Source organism: Coregonus clupeaformis, chromosome 10, assembly GCF_020615455.1.
Source record: "Coregonus clupeaformis isolate EN_2021a chromosome 10, ASM2061545v1, whole genome shotgun sequence".
Classification (NCBI taxonomy): domain Eukaryota; kingdom Metazoa; phylum Chordata; class Actinopteri; order Salmoniformes; family Salmonidae; genus Coregonus; species Coregonus clupeaformis.
This window is the reverse complement of record NC_059201.1, coordinates 49,381,996-49,399,583: the sequence shown is the minus strand read 5'-3', so window position 1 is coordinate 49,399,583 and position 17,588 is coordinate 49,381,996. Positions and strand designations below refer to the sequence as shown.

Genomic DNA, 17,588 nt, shown 5'->3' with positions numbered 1-17,588 from the left:
CAATGAAATCGCATTGATGGCCAATACAAATCAATCGATTTCCCAATATCAAATCTGTACTAGTTATAGAGCTTAAACAAATACCACTTTCAACAAATATCTCTTTCACTGACAATTCACCTAGTGAGTATCAGTCACGTGCAGTAATATGCTAGCGAGAGACGCATATATATAAGATAATATGTACTTTATTATCAATTAACTTACAGAGAATGAAAATGTGCCTTTTATGCTCACAACCCAACCCCCCGAGACACTCACACACACACTCTCACACCGAGGGGCTGGAAGCAATGGGTCAGCCACAGTGCAGCACCCCTAGAGCAATTGTATGGGGTTATGTGGCTTGCTCAAGGGCACAATGGCAGGCAATGGTCTAGTTTGTCCCAGGGTCATATAGAGTTCTAGGACTACAGTTAGGGACTTCATTCACAGAATTAGGCAGTGTGTGTGTGAGGACTGATAAGTCTATGGAAAGAGAATAGGGCCTTCTATTTATAACGCTGGTTTTTACCATCTAGTTGCCACTAGTCAGCGTCTGTGCACTGTTACACACACGGAGTGTGACACACACAACAAAGCCCTGAGTCATGGAGTGCTATTAGCCAGACATGATGAGGCACGGCCACATTGGCCAGTGGTGTTTGTTTTCTGGTCAGTGTATGCAAAAATACTGTGCTGATAGAGCTTCCTTCCCCACTCTACCCCACCCCGCTCTGGTCACAACCGCAGGGCAGTCATTGACAAAAATGACACAAAGCGCTAATTGTTAGCGCTAGTCACCATTCCTCGAGTGACATTCTGAGAGTGAGAGAACTCACTACTGCTATGAACTTGTAATGCTTAAATACTCTGACGTGGCTTCGCTGACAGTGATAGGCAAACCGACTGGTGGGTTTCCACCAAGACAGCAAATTTAAACTACTGAGATTCACCCTATGAGCCCCCCACCACATCACCCCTCTAATTCCCATGTTTGGGTGATATAAACTCAATCCCTGGCCCTAATGTGTTTCAAGACCATATTTGAAGTGTGGTGTTTTTTCCTCCAAGCCCTCTGTGTATCACTGGCATGTTAACCCAAAGGTTCTTTCCCCCCCTCCCCTGTGTGTGCCCTGGTCCGTGAACCCCAGAAGACACAGCTCCACACGACACCTCTGCTCTGCACCAGGTGATGGCACCACACAAAAATCTAGCAGACAGAACAGAACCATGCCTCCTGTTTACAACAGCTTCATGTGACCCCAGCCAATAAGGAAAGCCAATGGACTGGACTTATCCCAGCCGACATGGCAACCCAGTAGATTGGATTTATTCCAGCCAACATGGCAACCCAATGGACTGGACTTGTCCCAGCCAAACTGGCAAACCAATGGATTGGATTTATCCCAGCCAAACTGGAAACCCAATGGACTCCCTGGACTTAATATTCTGGGACAATGATGACTGTTGAGTTTGTATAGAGATGCCCGTTCACTGTTCTCTATATCGGAGGATGGTAAAGGGTGGATGTACGAATATCCCCCTCATAGCGTGTATGGTTAACAATAGTTTCAGTCTATGCTGCCCTTCTATCAGTGGCCTGGTCCATGCTGGACCAATACTGCCTTTCCCTGTAGTCATTTAAAGGGCTTTCTCCCAAACAATGGAGGACTACGACTACATTTTACGAAACAGGACAACACAAATAAATGAAGTAAGGGGAAGAAAGACCAGCCGAAGAAAAGGAGAGAGAAAGAGAAGAGGTCTCATTGTCCGTAACAACAGTACTAGTGTTATCTGGCAGGTCCAGGAAAATGCAAAAGCACCCAGAGCCAATTAAGACAGATGCATTAGTTACCTGAGCCAGTCTGCTCCTGCTATTAAAGTCTGTGCTACTATGGAAGATGCTATTTCTGACCTCTTGGCGCGTGTGTGTGCGTGCGTGCATGCATGTGTGTGTGCGGCAGTTTGTGAATATCTAGAGCTGCAGTTATTTACAGATTATCAAAGGCTCACTTCATGCAATGGAATGTACTTTACACAAAAACAACCAGCAAAGGACATGTCCAGTCAGGGCCTAAATTCATAAAGAGTCCTGATCTAGTAATAAAGAGTCCTGTCAATGTAATCTTATTTTGATCTGTATTGAAGGTGGTCCCTATACCATAGATATAAACCCCCCATTAGTTTGATCTCTATGGTCTCTACCTTGCGCAGGTTCCCCTTGGAGTCCCCCAGGAAGGCGATGGTATGTCCCACCCTCACGCTGACAGCCACTGCGGTGAGACGGGCGGACGGGCTGTCCAATATGGGCTCGGTTTCCACCGGCACCCGGCTGGCCATTGGACTGGGGGTGTGGTCCGAACCACAGGGGTAGGCATCCAGGGTGTTCTATAGGTCAGGAGGGAAGGAATATGCAAATGAATGTAGTTTAGAGATGTATGAGGAAGTAGGTACAATTCATAAACTTTTGATGAATCATGCATCTATAATGAAACAAATTGGGTTACAGTCAGACAACAACTAGTCTAAATACTGATGTATTTGCTCTTCAAAAAGCATGACTAAGGTCAAATGCACAGATACGCAGTGGCAACTCATTTGCTAGTATTATTAATTGCGAGGAAGATAAGACAGGTGCTAAAAGTCTATAGTGGCTCCCTCGTATCCTATACGAACACGGAGTCACAATTTATAGTGGTAGGGTTAGAGGTGAGGGGGAAACTATTGCAGGAATCCGGCGAACGGTGTCCAAAGTGCTTTAAATAATTGTTTTGCTTCGACCCTTTGGCAGTGGAAGATCTATGGTTGGACCTGTTGTTCTGAGTACAACAATCTGTTTTGACAATCTCGCAACGTTTTGACAATCTCCCAAACACAAACGCATTCACGGAATTTCATTATGGCAAGATAAATATGACCAGTTTACGCATTCCTGCCCCCCCCCCAAAAAAAGAGTAGCAACAACAGGAGGTACAATAAATAAACATTGGGATCTACCACTGTTGATAGCGGCTTGTTTTGATGGTTTCCTATGGTGTTGTTCCTATTTGTTACAGAGCCTTAGCCCAGCACTACCCGCATCACCCCATACCCCTATCTCCCTCCCTCTCCCTCACGCACGCACACCCCATCTCTCTCTTCCTCCCCCTCGCTCTCCTTCCCTGTCTGCTTCACTGTTGCCATCTCCCTCCTTCGCTTCTCGGCAATGGGTGACTTTATCCGTCCTTGTCAGTCCTCGTTAAACATGGCCCTCCCGCTAATGAAGGCTAATGCCGCCGATCGAATTCCCCCCGTAAAACCCTATTAAATTACCCTGTATACGTCCCAAATGGCACCCTGTGTTCTGTGTAGTGTACTATACAGGGAACAGGGTGTTATTCGGGACACACTGCACCACCACACTACTACTATTTCCTGACCCTCACTGAGGTAAACAGCATTCAGGGGTCAGAGTTTAACAATTGTTCTGTTTGTGATGTATCATTAAACACATTGTGGCTCAGTGACCAACTATAGTTGGAGTGGTAGTCGCACGCAAAGGTACACACACACACACACACGTATACAGCACATAGACACAGATACACACACACCGAAACAACAGGGGGATTTCCAAAGCTACAGTGGCATTACGAGAAAATAATCAAATTTAATTCCCCAAATCGGAGGATTACATTTGTCTGTACTAAAAGATCAAATTAAATGTCATTGAATTTCTAACAGAGGTCACGTTGCCGAAACCGAATTAACCTGGAAAGCATGTGATCTAGTAGCATACTCAATAGTAGACTTACAGTAAATCTAAAAGACATTCTGACTTTGTAAAAAACAACATCTTAATGAGCACATGTAGAAGAAACCCAGTTACACTCTATTTGACCATCCCCTATTTGCCTTCTAAGTACATAAAACATGGTCACAGCATACATGTTACATTATTATCACTTAATAATATTCTAATACTACCACTAGGTTTTCAAATAAGGACCAAAACGTATCAATTGCATGCCATGTCATTTCCTAATACATACCAGCTGAACAGAACTATTAAATAAAGCATTACCAGACACAATAAAACGAGGATCAGACTGCTTACTATCTGGCACCAAATGGTTACAAATTGTTGGATTTTTGGCAAGGGGCACCGGAAAGTACCCATTGTTGCCCCACAATTTCCTCATACTAGGTAGCCTAAATATCAGCAATAAAAGGATTGTAAACTAAAGTGCTTCCAGAGACACAATACAATAAGGAATTGGCGAGCAGACCTGGGTTCTAATACTATATGAAATCATTTCAAATACTTTAGCGGGGCTTGATTGAGCTTGTCTGGCACTATGGAACGAATGGAATAGTCCAAAATGCCAAACCCCGTCCATCTGAGACTCAAGACAGGCTAAAGCGAACGCTAAAAGGTTTGGAAAGATTACAAACACTATTTGAACCCAGGATTGAATCAAATAAGGATCTGGCAAGTCAATCAACTCAACCCCACTCCTACTCACCGACGGCAGGTTGGCGCAGTTGGATTTGACCTCGTACTCGATGTAGGCCGCCTCCCCCCCTCCCTCGCCCCGGCCGAACTGTGTGTAACACAGGTCCCTGGTAGAGTTGATCCTCTGGTCCAAATCGTCAAGATTGAACATGCAGAGAGCAGAGTCCTCACTGGGTCGCGTGGACGAGGCCTGCCGGGTGGAGAACACCCCCAGGAGCACCTCTGCCTGCCCAGCTTCCCCCCCACTCTCCTTTGGTGGTAGACCAAGGCGGATAGCCTGGAGCAGGTTGTAGCTCTTACCGGCCGCCGAGCGACAGGCCAGGGGCACTTCCACATACGAGTAGTAGGCCTGGTCGTCCAGGCACACGCGTGACACGTAGGTGCGGTACTCGCGCGACTGCGACTTGAGGTCACGGCGGTAGAACAGGAAGTATACGTGTTGGCGGTGGGCGAAGGACGCCACGAAGTGGTGGTCGTACTCCGAGAGGCGGCCCGCCACCGCTAGCTTCGCCGTTTCCTCGTAGGAGAAGACGGGCTCCTGGGCCAGGTTGCGAGTGGAGATGGGTGGGTGGCTGCTGGTGTAGCCACGGCCCACGAAGAGCACGGGCTGGCGGTCGGGGCGGGATCGCACCACCAGGCCCACCGTGCTCACGTTGGGGTGGTTGGCAGCCACGTACTGTGTGTCCACAGGCCGCTCGGCCGAGAACAGCACCGTACCAACCGAGTCCAGACTCCGCTTCTGGCAGATGCCCTGGTTGACGCTGCCGCAAGTGATCAGTTCCATGGAGTAGGGGTCCACCAGCAGGAGTTTGTTGTGGTTGCTGGTGCGCCGCGCTTGCGGGCAGTTGCTCTCGGTGACGGGGGGCAGGCACTCGCGGCTGTCCGTCACGGGCCCAGTGTTGTCCTGGAGCTCGGCGTTCAGGTGGCGGTCCAGCTGGAAGAGGTGGTCCCGCGCCCCCACGTAGATGCGCCCCACCGCGGGGTCCGGGTGCAGGGCCAGGTGCTCGAAGAGGGTGTCTGTGCGGGTGAAGGTGGGGTAAGGGGAGTAGAGGGTGGAGGAGGGGTCAGAAGCCCAGGCCAGGCCATAGGAGGGCCAGCTGGCGGCTAGCAGCAGCAGCAGCGACAGTACTGGGACCGCCGCTGGGACTGAGAAACCACGTCGCGCCATCCCCGGAGGCATGGCAACCAATCTGGCAACCCAGGAGAGAAAGAGAGGGATTCACACACTATTTATAACCATAGATCCGTATATACAGTACATAGACAAGATTCACAACATTTCTAAACCCCTTGTACACTACACATTTACATACATTTACATTGTCGTGATGTGTGTTTTGTCCTATATTTTTTATTTTTTATCCCAGCCCCCATCCCCGCAGGAGGCCTTTTGCCTTTTGGTAGGACATCATTGTAAATACGAATTTGTTCTTAACTGACTTACCTAGTTAAATAAAGGTTAAATAAAATAATAAAAATAAAAGACCCTGTACAAACTGATAAACTACAACTTATACCTCTATTTGACTAATGAATAGGATAGCTTTTCCTCACCATTTGTTTCCAACAATGTGTTACAGAGGCATGTCACCTCTTGACCTCCCAGCAGCTTGGTTTGGTTAAAAACACCTCCTCTACGGCTCCAATCTGCAAGACAATGGGAAACAAAGACAAATGGTTAACATCTCTGTAAACCAAGGGACACCAGTTCAAGTGTATATAAAGATTTCCACTTTCCTCAACACCTCAAGTGTTGGCAACAAGTACTAGCAGCAACAAGTGTTACCCCAAACCAAGAGTTAGCATGTTTCTTACTGAACAAATCCCTTCAAATCCTAACTCATAAACCACAAGTCTATGCAAAAATAAGAAGTAATTTAATCCTGCGCCAGAGGATACACGTGACCGGACAGGTTCGGAAGCAGGGTTCAAACCCAGGTCTCCTGCACTCCATAAGAATGAATTATCCCCCTGAGCGATACTGTGTTTGGTTGCGCACTGTGAGTTGTCTTGATCGCACCTTTGACAAAATGGAGCTCAATGGAGCTCATTCCCATTGAAATTCCAGTCAGACCTGCCTTTTCCCAACAACATCCGTTTTCACTGGCCTGGGAAGCCGTTCTTATCAAAAGCCAGGTCAAGCAGTGTCACTCATAGAGAGCTTTCAGTACCACACACACACACTCATTGCTCCAAGCCCTCCCCATTGCTAGGCTACCAGGCAAAAACACTTCACTTCAGCACAGTCACTAACACCCCTGGACACTTTAACCACAGTCATCCCTGGCACCAACATACTGAGTGAGTCACTGGCACGGAAGTGGGATTATCCCCTGCTAGATCAGACGGATCTCTCTCTCTGTCTGTACTGAGAGGAGTGAGAGAAAGACACACACTGAAATATAAACTATTCACCCCCCCCCCCCCACACACCTCATTCCTGACCACTCTGGGGCATTTAGAGAGCCCTCTTTATGAGGAGGGGCAGAGGTTTTATCTGGGAAATAGGGTAAAGGCTTGGCAAGGGGCCAAACTATTAAAGAAAGAGAGAAAACCATTTTTACTCAAGCATAATAATAATGACCAGTTTCTCTATCATTTTGACCTGACATGAATTACATCTCAAGCCGTAAATTTTGCCCTTCCTCTGCAAATGTTTGTTTTTCCACTTGATAGCCCCGCTCATGTATAAGTAATTACAGTTCTCTGGAAAGTTTAAATCAACTGAAGGCACCAGAGGCAAAGTCGCTCTTTGATTGACGCCTTAGTCGGTGAACATTCAAAACAAGCAACCCAAACATTGAGTCGGGATTCAGAGGGAAGATGGGACACACTGACAAAAAGACCGACTCTCCCCTTTGATCTGGCGAAGGAACAACAAAAACAAATGAAAAGCCAAAAAGGTTTCCTCTGGGTACGAGTTCAGGTTGTGAACCCCCTTTCCTGAGCATACCTGGGTTCAAACACTATTTGAAATCATTTAAAATGCTTCAGCCGGGCTCCATTGAGCTTGCCTGGTTCAATGGAACCAATAGAAGTTGCAGAAATGCAAACCACACCCATCTGGCAATCCAGGCAGGCAAAAACAAACTAAAAGTATTTGAAAGATTTCAAATTAGATAAAAATGACAGAACCATCTTCAATACCAAAATGAGACTATTCATGTGATTCGAAATCCATATAAACAAGGATCATCCAAGACAATCTCTTCACTCTCTCTCAGCCTGATTGCCTGTACAAAAGACTCAACCCTGTATATTAAAGCAAAAATAGGAAAAGGAACTGACTGGGAGACTGGGACAATATATGCACAACACAACATACTGTACTTCTACAAACTCAAGAACATGGAGGGAGTTTTGTTGGAAAAATATGACACGTTTTTATCACTTCAAAATAACCAAAAGTCAACAGCTAGGTATACAGCCATACTGGCGGCTGTGTGACCATGTAGATGCCAACCACACCCATTTTTGGGGGAATGTCAGAAGATATCATTGTTTTGAGATAACGTGTGCTCAGGGTTAAAAGATGTCCTGGGATATGAAGTCCCTAGAACTTACCCAGTAATGTATCCTGGCAATATTCCACAGAATGTGATGGGAAGTGATAGACACCTGATTAAAGTTTTTAAAAAACATTACCAGGAACTGGTATAAAGTGGAAGCATCAAAATCTAAAGAATGGCAAAGTATAATCCAATAAATCTTTAATATGGAAAACTATTTCCACAATTTGTTGTGTTATAGCCTGAATTTAAAATGGATTAAATTGAGATTTTGTGTCACTGGCCTACACACAATACCCCATAATATCAAAGTGGAATTATGTTTTCAGAACTTTTTTGACATGAATTAAAAACGAAAAAGCTGAAATGTCTTGAGTCAATAGGTATTCAACCCCTTTGTTATGGCAAGCCTAAATAAGTTAAAGAATGTTGCATGGACTCACAGTGCGCAATAATAGTGTTTAACATGATTTTTTAATGACTCTCATCTCTGTACCCCACGCATACAATTATCTGTAAGGTTCCTCAGTTGAGCGGTGAATTTCAAACACAGATTCAACCACAAAGACCAGGAAGGTATTCCAATGACTTGCAAAGAAGGGCACCTATTGGTAGATGGGTAAAAAAAAAACATAAAACATTGAATATCCCTTTGAGCATGATGAAGTTATTAATTCCACTTTGGATGTTGTATCAATATGCCCAGTCACTACAAAGATACAGGCGTCCTTCCTAACTCAGTTGCCGGAGAAGAAGGAAACCACTCATGGGTTTCACCATGAGACAATTTACATTTACATTTCAGTCATTCCTGCAGTCAGCAAGCCAATTGCACGCTCCCTCAAAACGTGAGACATCTGTGGCATTGTGTTGTGTGACAAAACTGCACATTTTAGAGTGGCCTTTTATTGTCCCCAGCACAAGGTGCACCTGTGTAATGATCATGCTGTTTAATCAGCTTCTTGATATGCCACACCTGTCAGGTGGATGGGTTATCTTGGCAAAGGAGAAATGCTCACTAACAGGGATGTAAACAAATGTGTGCACAAAATTGGAGACAAAATAAGCTTTTTGTGCGTACGGAACATTTATGGGATCTTTTATTTCAGCTCCTGAAACATGGGACCAACACTTTACAAGTTTTTGTTCAGTATTAAAACAGCAAAGAATGTGGCAAAGAAATTAACTATGTCCTGAATACAAAGCGTTATGTTTGGGGAAAATCCAACACAACACATCTCTGTGTAACACTCTTCATATTTCCAGGCATGGTGGTGGCTGCATCAAATCAAATCGCATTTTATTTGTCACATGCGCCGAATACAACAGGTGTAGACCTCACAGTGAAATGCTTACTTACAAGCCCTTAACCAACAATGCAGTTTTATGGGTATGCTTGTCATCGGCAAGGACTAGGTTTTTTTTTTAGGATAAAAAGAAACATAATAGAGCTAAGCACAGGCAAAATCCTAGAGGAAAACCTGGTTCAGTCTGCTTTCCAACAGACACTGGGAGACAAATTCACCTTTCAGCAGAACAATAACCTAAAACACAAGGCCAGATGTACAGTTGAAGTCGGAAGTTTACATACACCTTAGCCAAATACATTTAAACTCAGTTTTTCACAATTCCTGACATTTAATCCTAGTAAAAATTCCCTGTCTTAGGTCAGTTAGGATCACCACTTTATTTTAAGGATGTGAAATGTCAGAATAATAGTAGAGAGAATTATTTATTTCAGCTTTTATTTCTTTCATCACATTCCCAGTGGGTCAGAAGTTTACATACACGCTTTTCAGTTCTGCCCACAAATGTTCTATAGGATTGAGGTCAGGGCTTTGTGATGGCCACTCCAATACCTTGACTTTGTTGTCCTTCAGCCATTTTGCCACAACTTTGGAAGTATGTTTGGGGTCATTGTCCATTTGGAAGATCCATTTGCGACTAAGCTTTACCTTCCTGACTGATGTCTTGAGATGTTGCTTCAATATATCCACTTACATTTTCCTTCCTCATGTTGCCATCCATTGTGAAGTGCACCAGTCCCTCCTGCAGCAAAGCACCCCACAGCATGATGCTGCCACCCCCGTGCTTCACGGATGGGATGGTATTCTTCGGTTTGCAAGCATCCCCCTTTTTCCTCCAAACATAACGATGGTCATTATGGCCAAACAGTTATATTTTTGTTTCATCAGACCAGAGGACATTTCTCCAAAAAGTACGATCTTTGTCCCCATGTGCAGTTGCAAACTGTAGTCTGGCTTTTTTATGGCGGTTTTGGGGCAGTGGCTTCTTCCTTGCTGAGCGGCCTTTCAGGTTATGTCGATATAGGACTCGTTTTACTGTGGATATAGATACTTTGTACCCGTTTCCCCCAGCATCTTCATAAGGTCCTTTGCTGTTGTTCTGGGATTGATTTGCACTTTTTGCACCAAAGTACGTTCATCTCTGGGAGATAGAACGCGTCTCCTTCCTGAGCGGTATGATGGCTGCGTGATCCCACGGTGTTTATACTTGCGTACTATTGTTTGTACAGATGAACGTGGTACCTTCAGGCGTTTGGAAATTGCTCCCAAGGATGAACCAGACTTGTGGAGGTTTACAATTTATTTTCTGAGGTCTTGGCTGATTTATTTTGATTTTCCCATAATGTCAAGCAAAGAGGCACTGAGTTTGAAGGTAGGCCTTGAAATACATCCACAGGTACACCTCCAGTTGACTCAAATGATGTCAATTAGCCTATCAGAAGCTTCTAAAGCCATGACATCATTTTCTGGAATTTTCCAAGCTGTTTAAAGGCACACTCAACTTAGTGTATGTAAACTTCTGACCCACTGGAATTGTGATACAGTGAATTATAAGTGAAATAATCTGTCTGTAAACAATTGTTGGAAAAATGACTTGTGTCATGCACAAAGTAGATGTCCTAACCGACTTGCCAAAACTATAGTTTGTTAACAAGAAATTTGTGGAGTGGTTGAAAAACAAGTTTTAATGACTCCAACCTAAGTGTATGTAAACTTCCGACTTCAACTGTACACTGGAGTTGCTTACCAAGACGACAATGAATGTTCCTGAGTGGCCTAGTTACAGTTTTGACTTCAATTGCCTTGAAAATCTACGGCAAGACTTGACAATGGCTGTCTAGCAATAATCAACAACCAACTTGACAGAGCTTGAAGAATTTTAAAAAGAATAATGTGCAAATATTGTACAATCCAGGTGTGCAAAGCTATATATTATTCTGTACCTACTGTATGGCAACTGATTTGTATTTTTATTTTTTTAGTTTCATTGTTTCTGTTGATACTCTATATAGTTTTTGAAAAAGACTAATAAAATCTAAGTATAAAAATAAATAAAAATATTTCACATTATTTTTTAACCCAGGTAGGGGAGAGTGCGGTAAGTTGAGCCACCCTTGTTTCTAGGAAACCATACACAAAATGTATCATTTGATCAAATATTAAGGAAGAGGTCATCATTTCATGGTCTGTGAAGGAAGAAACCACATGTAAAAAGTGGTAAGCAAGTTAGGTCCAAAAAACGGATTTTCACCAAGTCAAATGAATTTATTGTGTTACAGGTTTCAGAATTCTTGTATCTAAACCAAAGTAGATAATTTTGTTCTATACATTAGTTGGGGTCTCTATAATCTTCAATTTAAGGTCCTAAACCGAGCATTAAAGTGTAGCCTTGTAGCTGTGGGGGCTAATATATTTTAAATGTTTACCATGGAGTAAGTTGAGGCAATGGCAAATTGAAGTGTTTTCTTCCCAGCTGTAATTGCAAGGCATTATCGCTGGGATGAGGTAACAACAGGGCCTGGCCTATGTTAAAAGTGTTTTAAAAAGTACAAAGTGTTTGTTAGGTGTTAAGCCTGTGATAAAATATGCTTAAAATGATTAAAAGAAAAAAAGCGCTTTGTGATTGTTTTGAATTGTGTTTGGGAAATAAAAGATAGACATGGATTTTTAAAAAGGTAGAGTAGTGGTAATATTTCATTCAGTACAGAAATGTGTAGGCTCCTAAATTACCATGTCCCGCGGCTCAACCTACCCCATACATGTGCTAAGTTGTGCCAAGCGACCACTTTTTTGGGACAAGCTATGTTTAGATAAATTCTGATTTTCCAGTGATACACAACATCCTGAAATATATGTAGATATCTTTGTTAAAAAGAATACCATATTTCTGTTGATGGAGTAATGCTGAATGTAAAGAATGGCTCAACTTACCCCACTCTCCCCTATGTTTTTGCGCATGTCACGACCCTTCTGGAAACATCTTCACTGTACTAACTCTGCCTCGCTAGAAGGATCGCTAACCTTGAGAACGCTACAGCCCCAGAGTTTAGGGCAGCCCCGTCAGGAATGACATGTTAACTCTTTGAAAGACTGTAGCAACAAACAGTGTTTCTCCCACTTCCTCCTTGACCACCGGATTCTGGAGGTCGCATGTAATACCATCTCGGGTCATGGTGAATTTGGCACAGCCCAGTTACGTGGTTGTCACTTTGAATGATGGCAAACATCTTGCAGGCCTGCACGTTCACGGTCCAAGAGCAACAGTCGGTTCAATGTCTGTGTTAATCCTTTTCGTTTTTACTCCCTTCCCTCAAACTTATTTTTGGAAATAAAGCTGCCAAAAAGTACGGTACACTGGCTTCTCACTCCACTTCGTCCTGTTTGACTTGGAAATTATTTCATTTTCCCGAAGCAATAATCCAATCAGACTAAACTTTATTCCGTTTTTTTGATATACGAGAACGGGCGAATGGAGTGGTGATTCAATTCTTGTAGTCGGATCTCCAAATCCGGCACTTTAGCTGGCAGGTTAGGTATCACTGTGAAAGGAGAGCGGGGAGGAAATGTGTGCTTGTAATTGGTTTATCTGTATGTAATGTTTCTTTCACCTCAGAGTAATGGAGTATTCCTTTCCTTTTCCCCTCTGTCTCTTTACTGATTGGAGTGGACACAGAAGCTAATGCACTGGATTCCTATGGTCAAGCTGTGCAGATTGAACAGAGTTTACAGTATCTAGGTCTATTGCCAAAGTAAAGCTGCGGACCAAGCCTGTTTGTGTAGAGCCTAAATGTGTGGCCAATGTATATGCTTATTTGTGTTTGTGAGATATAGCCTTACTAGCCTATATGGGTTTTCAATTGACCATTTTCTCATTGGCCGTACTGCCCTTGGATATGGAGAGGTCACCATGGATACAGACTGGATTTTCAGGCATTGGGGTCTGGGTTTTCAGGCATAAGTACAGGACTCAAGGAGGTCCACTGGTCTGGGCCTCGCCAAGTGACCAGACGACTACGGAGCATTCCTGGGGGGCCATCATTTGTTTACTGGAGTCGACTCCCACACACAACAACCATCTCATTCAATCAAGGCCAAATCATACAGGCAGACAGACACACACAGAGACAGAGACAGAGACACAGAGAGAGAGAGAGACACAGAGAGACAGAGAGAGAGAGAGAGACACAGAGACAGAGACACAGAGAGAGAAAGGGACAAAAAAGAGAGAGAGAAAGATATAGGACTATTGAAGGGAAGAATGAGGGAGAGAGAGAGTGAGAGAGGAAAAGAGCGAGACAGACCCAGAGAAATCACCACAAACAAGTGCTCGCAAGCCTCAGTGCTCCCTGAGAACTGATGGAATGTGACTAATGATAATAAGCCACAAATGGAGGGAGCTGGAGAGAGAGAGAGAAAATGAGGGGGGAGGTAGCCATTAATTACAGGGCCTACCCATAATTCCCCATTCAACACCCACTCATTCACAGACCGGAAAAGAATGGAGCAGGGTTTCTAATTAGTGACAAATGATTGTCTACATAAAACACAAAAACAGAAATCTGTGGAGAAGTGGACTCCCATCCCATCCCTCTCCTTCATTTCACACCCATGCTCGCACACACTCTTCCCTTGGCTCGACAGAAAAGCGGGACAAAATCAGGTCTGGACAGTACACACGGCCTTCTGCGGTCAGTCACTCCCTAACATCAACAAACAGTGTTTTTTATTTTTTTTAACGTTTTTTTTAGGGGGTAGACCAGCTTAATATTGCAGATAGATTGTAACTTCCATCAATGTAATTGTCTGCATCACTTCCAATCCCCCATATACATTTTTACACATAAATACATACACATACATACACACACACACATCCATTTTTTCAACAAACCGTGTTTACAAAGGATGCTTTAGAGCCCATGTTCAATTACACAAACACTGGCGTCGATATCCCCCCCTCCACCCCACCCCTTTTCACAGTGCAACTGTTACAGCACACACACAGAACTGTGATATACAAGCTGCTTAAACCATTAGGGGAAGCTCGTAAAGGCTAGCCGACGAGGGTCAGTACAAATGTACACCGTTGTGCGTTAAATAAGCAAAGCATCAAGTGGCGTGAGTGGGGAAATTACAACATCGTTAGTCAGAGCCTCGGTAAGTTCTTAGCTTGTCGCCAAATATGTGTCTGATCCCGCCACTGTATGTTTTCATTAGGATATAGGATATATCAGAGGGTGATATGTACGGCTTCCATTTCAGTGGGAGCAAATGATAATGGGTGCGACTAAAGGGATGCGATTGATTGGCATGTCAACCCTAACCCCGGGTCCAAAAAGTTGTTAGAATTTTTCTTCCATTTTGACAGAGTATTTTGTGTAGATCGTTGACAAAAAATGACATTTATATCAATATTAATCCAACTTTATAACAACAACATTTGGAAAAAGTCAAAGGCAAGACCTAATGGGGATCCATAATAAATACAAATACTTTCTGAAGTCACTGTATGAGTTTCTTTGATACTGTCATTGGTGAGATACTGCATACGGCAGGTCCAGAATCTGAACAACGGTAGTATCTACTGTAGTGTCTCATACACAAGAATCACAAAGTATGTTGAGTGGGAAGGGATAAGTTGCTGTAAAAACTAAAAGTCCAGGGGGCATGGTGGAGTACCATCTAGAGGAGTATCCCAGATCACTTTCTTAGACTTCCAGATTTGTTTTTTGGACCATCTGGGGGTGTATCCGGATGACTTTCTTGGACCCCCCCAGATGGTCCAAAAAACGAATCTGGGAGTTCAAGCTCTGTCAAATTGTTTGTTGATCATTGCTGACAGCCATTTTCAGGTCTTGACGTAGATTTTAAAGCAGTTGTAAGTCAAAACAGTAACAAGGCCACACAGGAACATTCACTGTCTTCTTGGTAAGCAACTCCAGTGTAGATTTGGCCTTGTGTTTTAGGTTATTGTCCTGCTGAAAAGTGAATTCATCTCCCAGTGTCTGGTGAAAAGCAGACTGAACCAGGTTTTCCTCTAGGATTTTGCCTGTGCTTTGCTCCATTCCATTTCATTTTTATTCTGAAAAACTCCCCAGTCCTCAACTATTACAAGCATACCTATAACATGATGCAGCCACCACTATGCTTGAAAATATGGAGAGTGGTACTCAGTAATGTGTTGTATTGGATTTGCCCGAAACGTAACACTTTGTATTCAGGACAAAAAGTGAATTGCTTTGCAACATTTTTTGCAGTATTACTTTAGTGCCTTGTTGCAAACAGGATGTATGTTTTAGAATATTTTTATTCTGTACAGGCTTCCTTCTTTTCACTCTGTCAATTAGGTTAGTATTGTAGAGTAACTACAATGTTGTTGATCCATCCTCAGTTTTCTCCTATCATAGCCATTAAATGGCTTCCTTCCTCTCCAGCAACTGAGTTAGGAAGGATGCCTGTATCTTTGTAGTTACTGGTTGTATTGATACACCATCTAAAGTGTAATTAATAAAATAAAAATGGTAATTAATAACTTCACCATGCTCAAAGGGATATAGTTTTTTTATTTTTACCAATTTACCAATAGGTGACCTTCTTTGCGAGGTATTGGAAAACCTCCTTTGTGGTTGAATCTGTGTTTGAAATTCACTGCTCGACTGAGGGACCTTACTGATAATTGTATGTGTGTGGTCCTCTGTAGCTCAGCTGGTAGAGCACGGCGCTTGTAACGCCAAGGTAGTGGGTTCGATCCCCGGGACCACCCATACACAAAAAAATGTATGCACGCATGACTGTAAGTCGCTTTGGATAAAAGCGTCTGCTAAATGGCATATTATATTATATATTATTACATAGCTGAGGTAGTCATTCAAAACAACTCATGTTAAACACTATAATGACACACAGAGTGAGTCCATTAAACGTATTATGAGATTTGTTAAGAAATGTTCTACTCCTGAACTTCTTTAGGCTTGCCATAACAAAGGGGTTGAATACTTAGACTCAAGACATTTCAGGTTTTCATTTTTAGTTCATTTATAAAAACAAATGTGTAAACATAATTCCACTTTGACATTATAGGGTATTTATTGTGTGTAGTCCAGTGACAAAAAAAATCTCAATTTAATCCATTTTAAATTCAGGCTGTAACACAACAAAATGTGTAAAAAGTCAAGGGGTGTGAATACTTTCTGAAGGCACTGTATCTGTGACAGCACACACCTAGTCACTGGGCAGCAGCATCTATATGAGGATCGTAAATGTTTTCATTATTACTCATGAGTTGAATCTTTGAAAGGCCATGTTGTTTATTCCTAACGTAAATTGCCCAGGCGTTAACTTGCATTACTTGTATGATGTCGGTGCTTGTGAGAGAAGTACTGTATAAGTTAACTAGACTGCTCTGTGTCCAGTTAGTTCAAGTAGCCTTTATTTATCGGTGTGCTTCAAACATTTCGTTATAAGACTCTGAACTGAGCAGAGTCATGTTACAGTTTGTAATATGTTACAATATGTTACAATTGGCCACAAATTATGTTACAGGCAGTGGTACATTATTTATTTTCTGTATCAGACTTGACTCTTCTTCCAAAACTCTCTTGAAAGGGCTGAGTGGAGTTTCACTGTTTGTTTCATTTAAGATATCGAATTGTTACTCACCATCAGTCCCTCTTTATAAGACACTATTTGAGCCCTTTCACTCTGAGCAAGTCATAACATTACCGTTACTATCAATAACACTCGAAAGGCTACAGATTGTCAGAGTTCCTGTGAGTATTTTTTTTATTTAGTACAAGTCGTTTCATGGCTTCTGCCCCAGCATTTCCAGACAGAGTTGGGTCGTGATACAAGTGGTGCCCCACGAATAACTGTTCCCCAGCCTGCCTGTTGGCCTGACCGCTTGCCTGGCTAACTGAAAACAAGTTATTTATAGAGAACAATGGCCGCTGAACTGAAGAGAACACATTCCTCCTCGGCAGCTCAGTTGATGAACTTTCTGATAGGGAGATTACTGCCTGTGTGTTCTTCCGGAAAGTTATTCTCTACCGGTACAAGTGGAACATGAAATTCACTTGGCGGAGACATTTTTTTAAATAATTAGCCCCTTTTAGGGAGAAGTTTGTTCTCACACTCTTTTGGTCATGTTCCACTGCTCTGGGGGAAGAGAAACTTGTCACTAGGAGAGAGGACGGAAGTTCCAATGGCTATTAAACTTTATGGCCCCTGAGGAGGAGTGACTCCTGTGTGAGGGAGGCTGATGAGTTGTCAGAGGGATGGATATCCGGAAGACAG

At 43.1% G+C, this 17,588-nt stretch overlaps 1 protein-coding gene across 1 annotated transcript in view; it reads right to left on the bottom strand.

Moving 5' to 3' along the window:
• LOC123491623 (plexin-B1-like) overlaps positions 1-17,588 on the bottom strand; it is a 113,104-nt gene that overhangs the window by 36,133 nt on the left and 59,383 nt on the right. Inside the window, exons 4-6 of the mRNA XM_045223063.1 lie at positions 6,035-6,127; positions 4,491-5,670; positions 2,191-2,373 (exon numbers count right to left, since the gene is read on the bottom strand). Of these exons, the coding sequence (XP_045078998.1) occupies positions 2,191-2,373; positions 4,491-5,660 (1,353 nt within the window). The 5' untranslated portion in view covers positions 5,661-5,670; positions 6,035-6,127. The remainder of the gene's footprint in view (positions 1-2,190; positions 2,374-4,490; positions 5,671-6,034; positions 6,128-17,588) is intronic.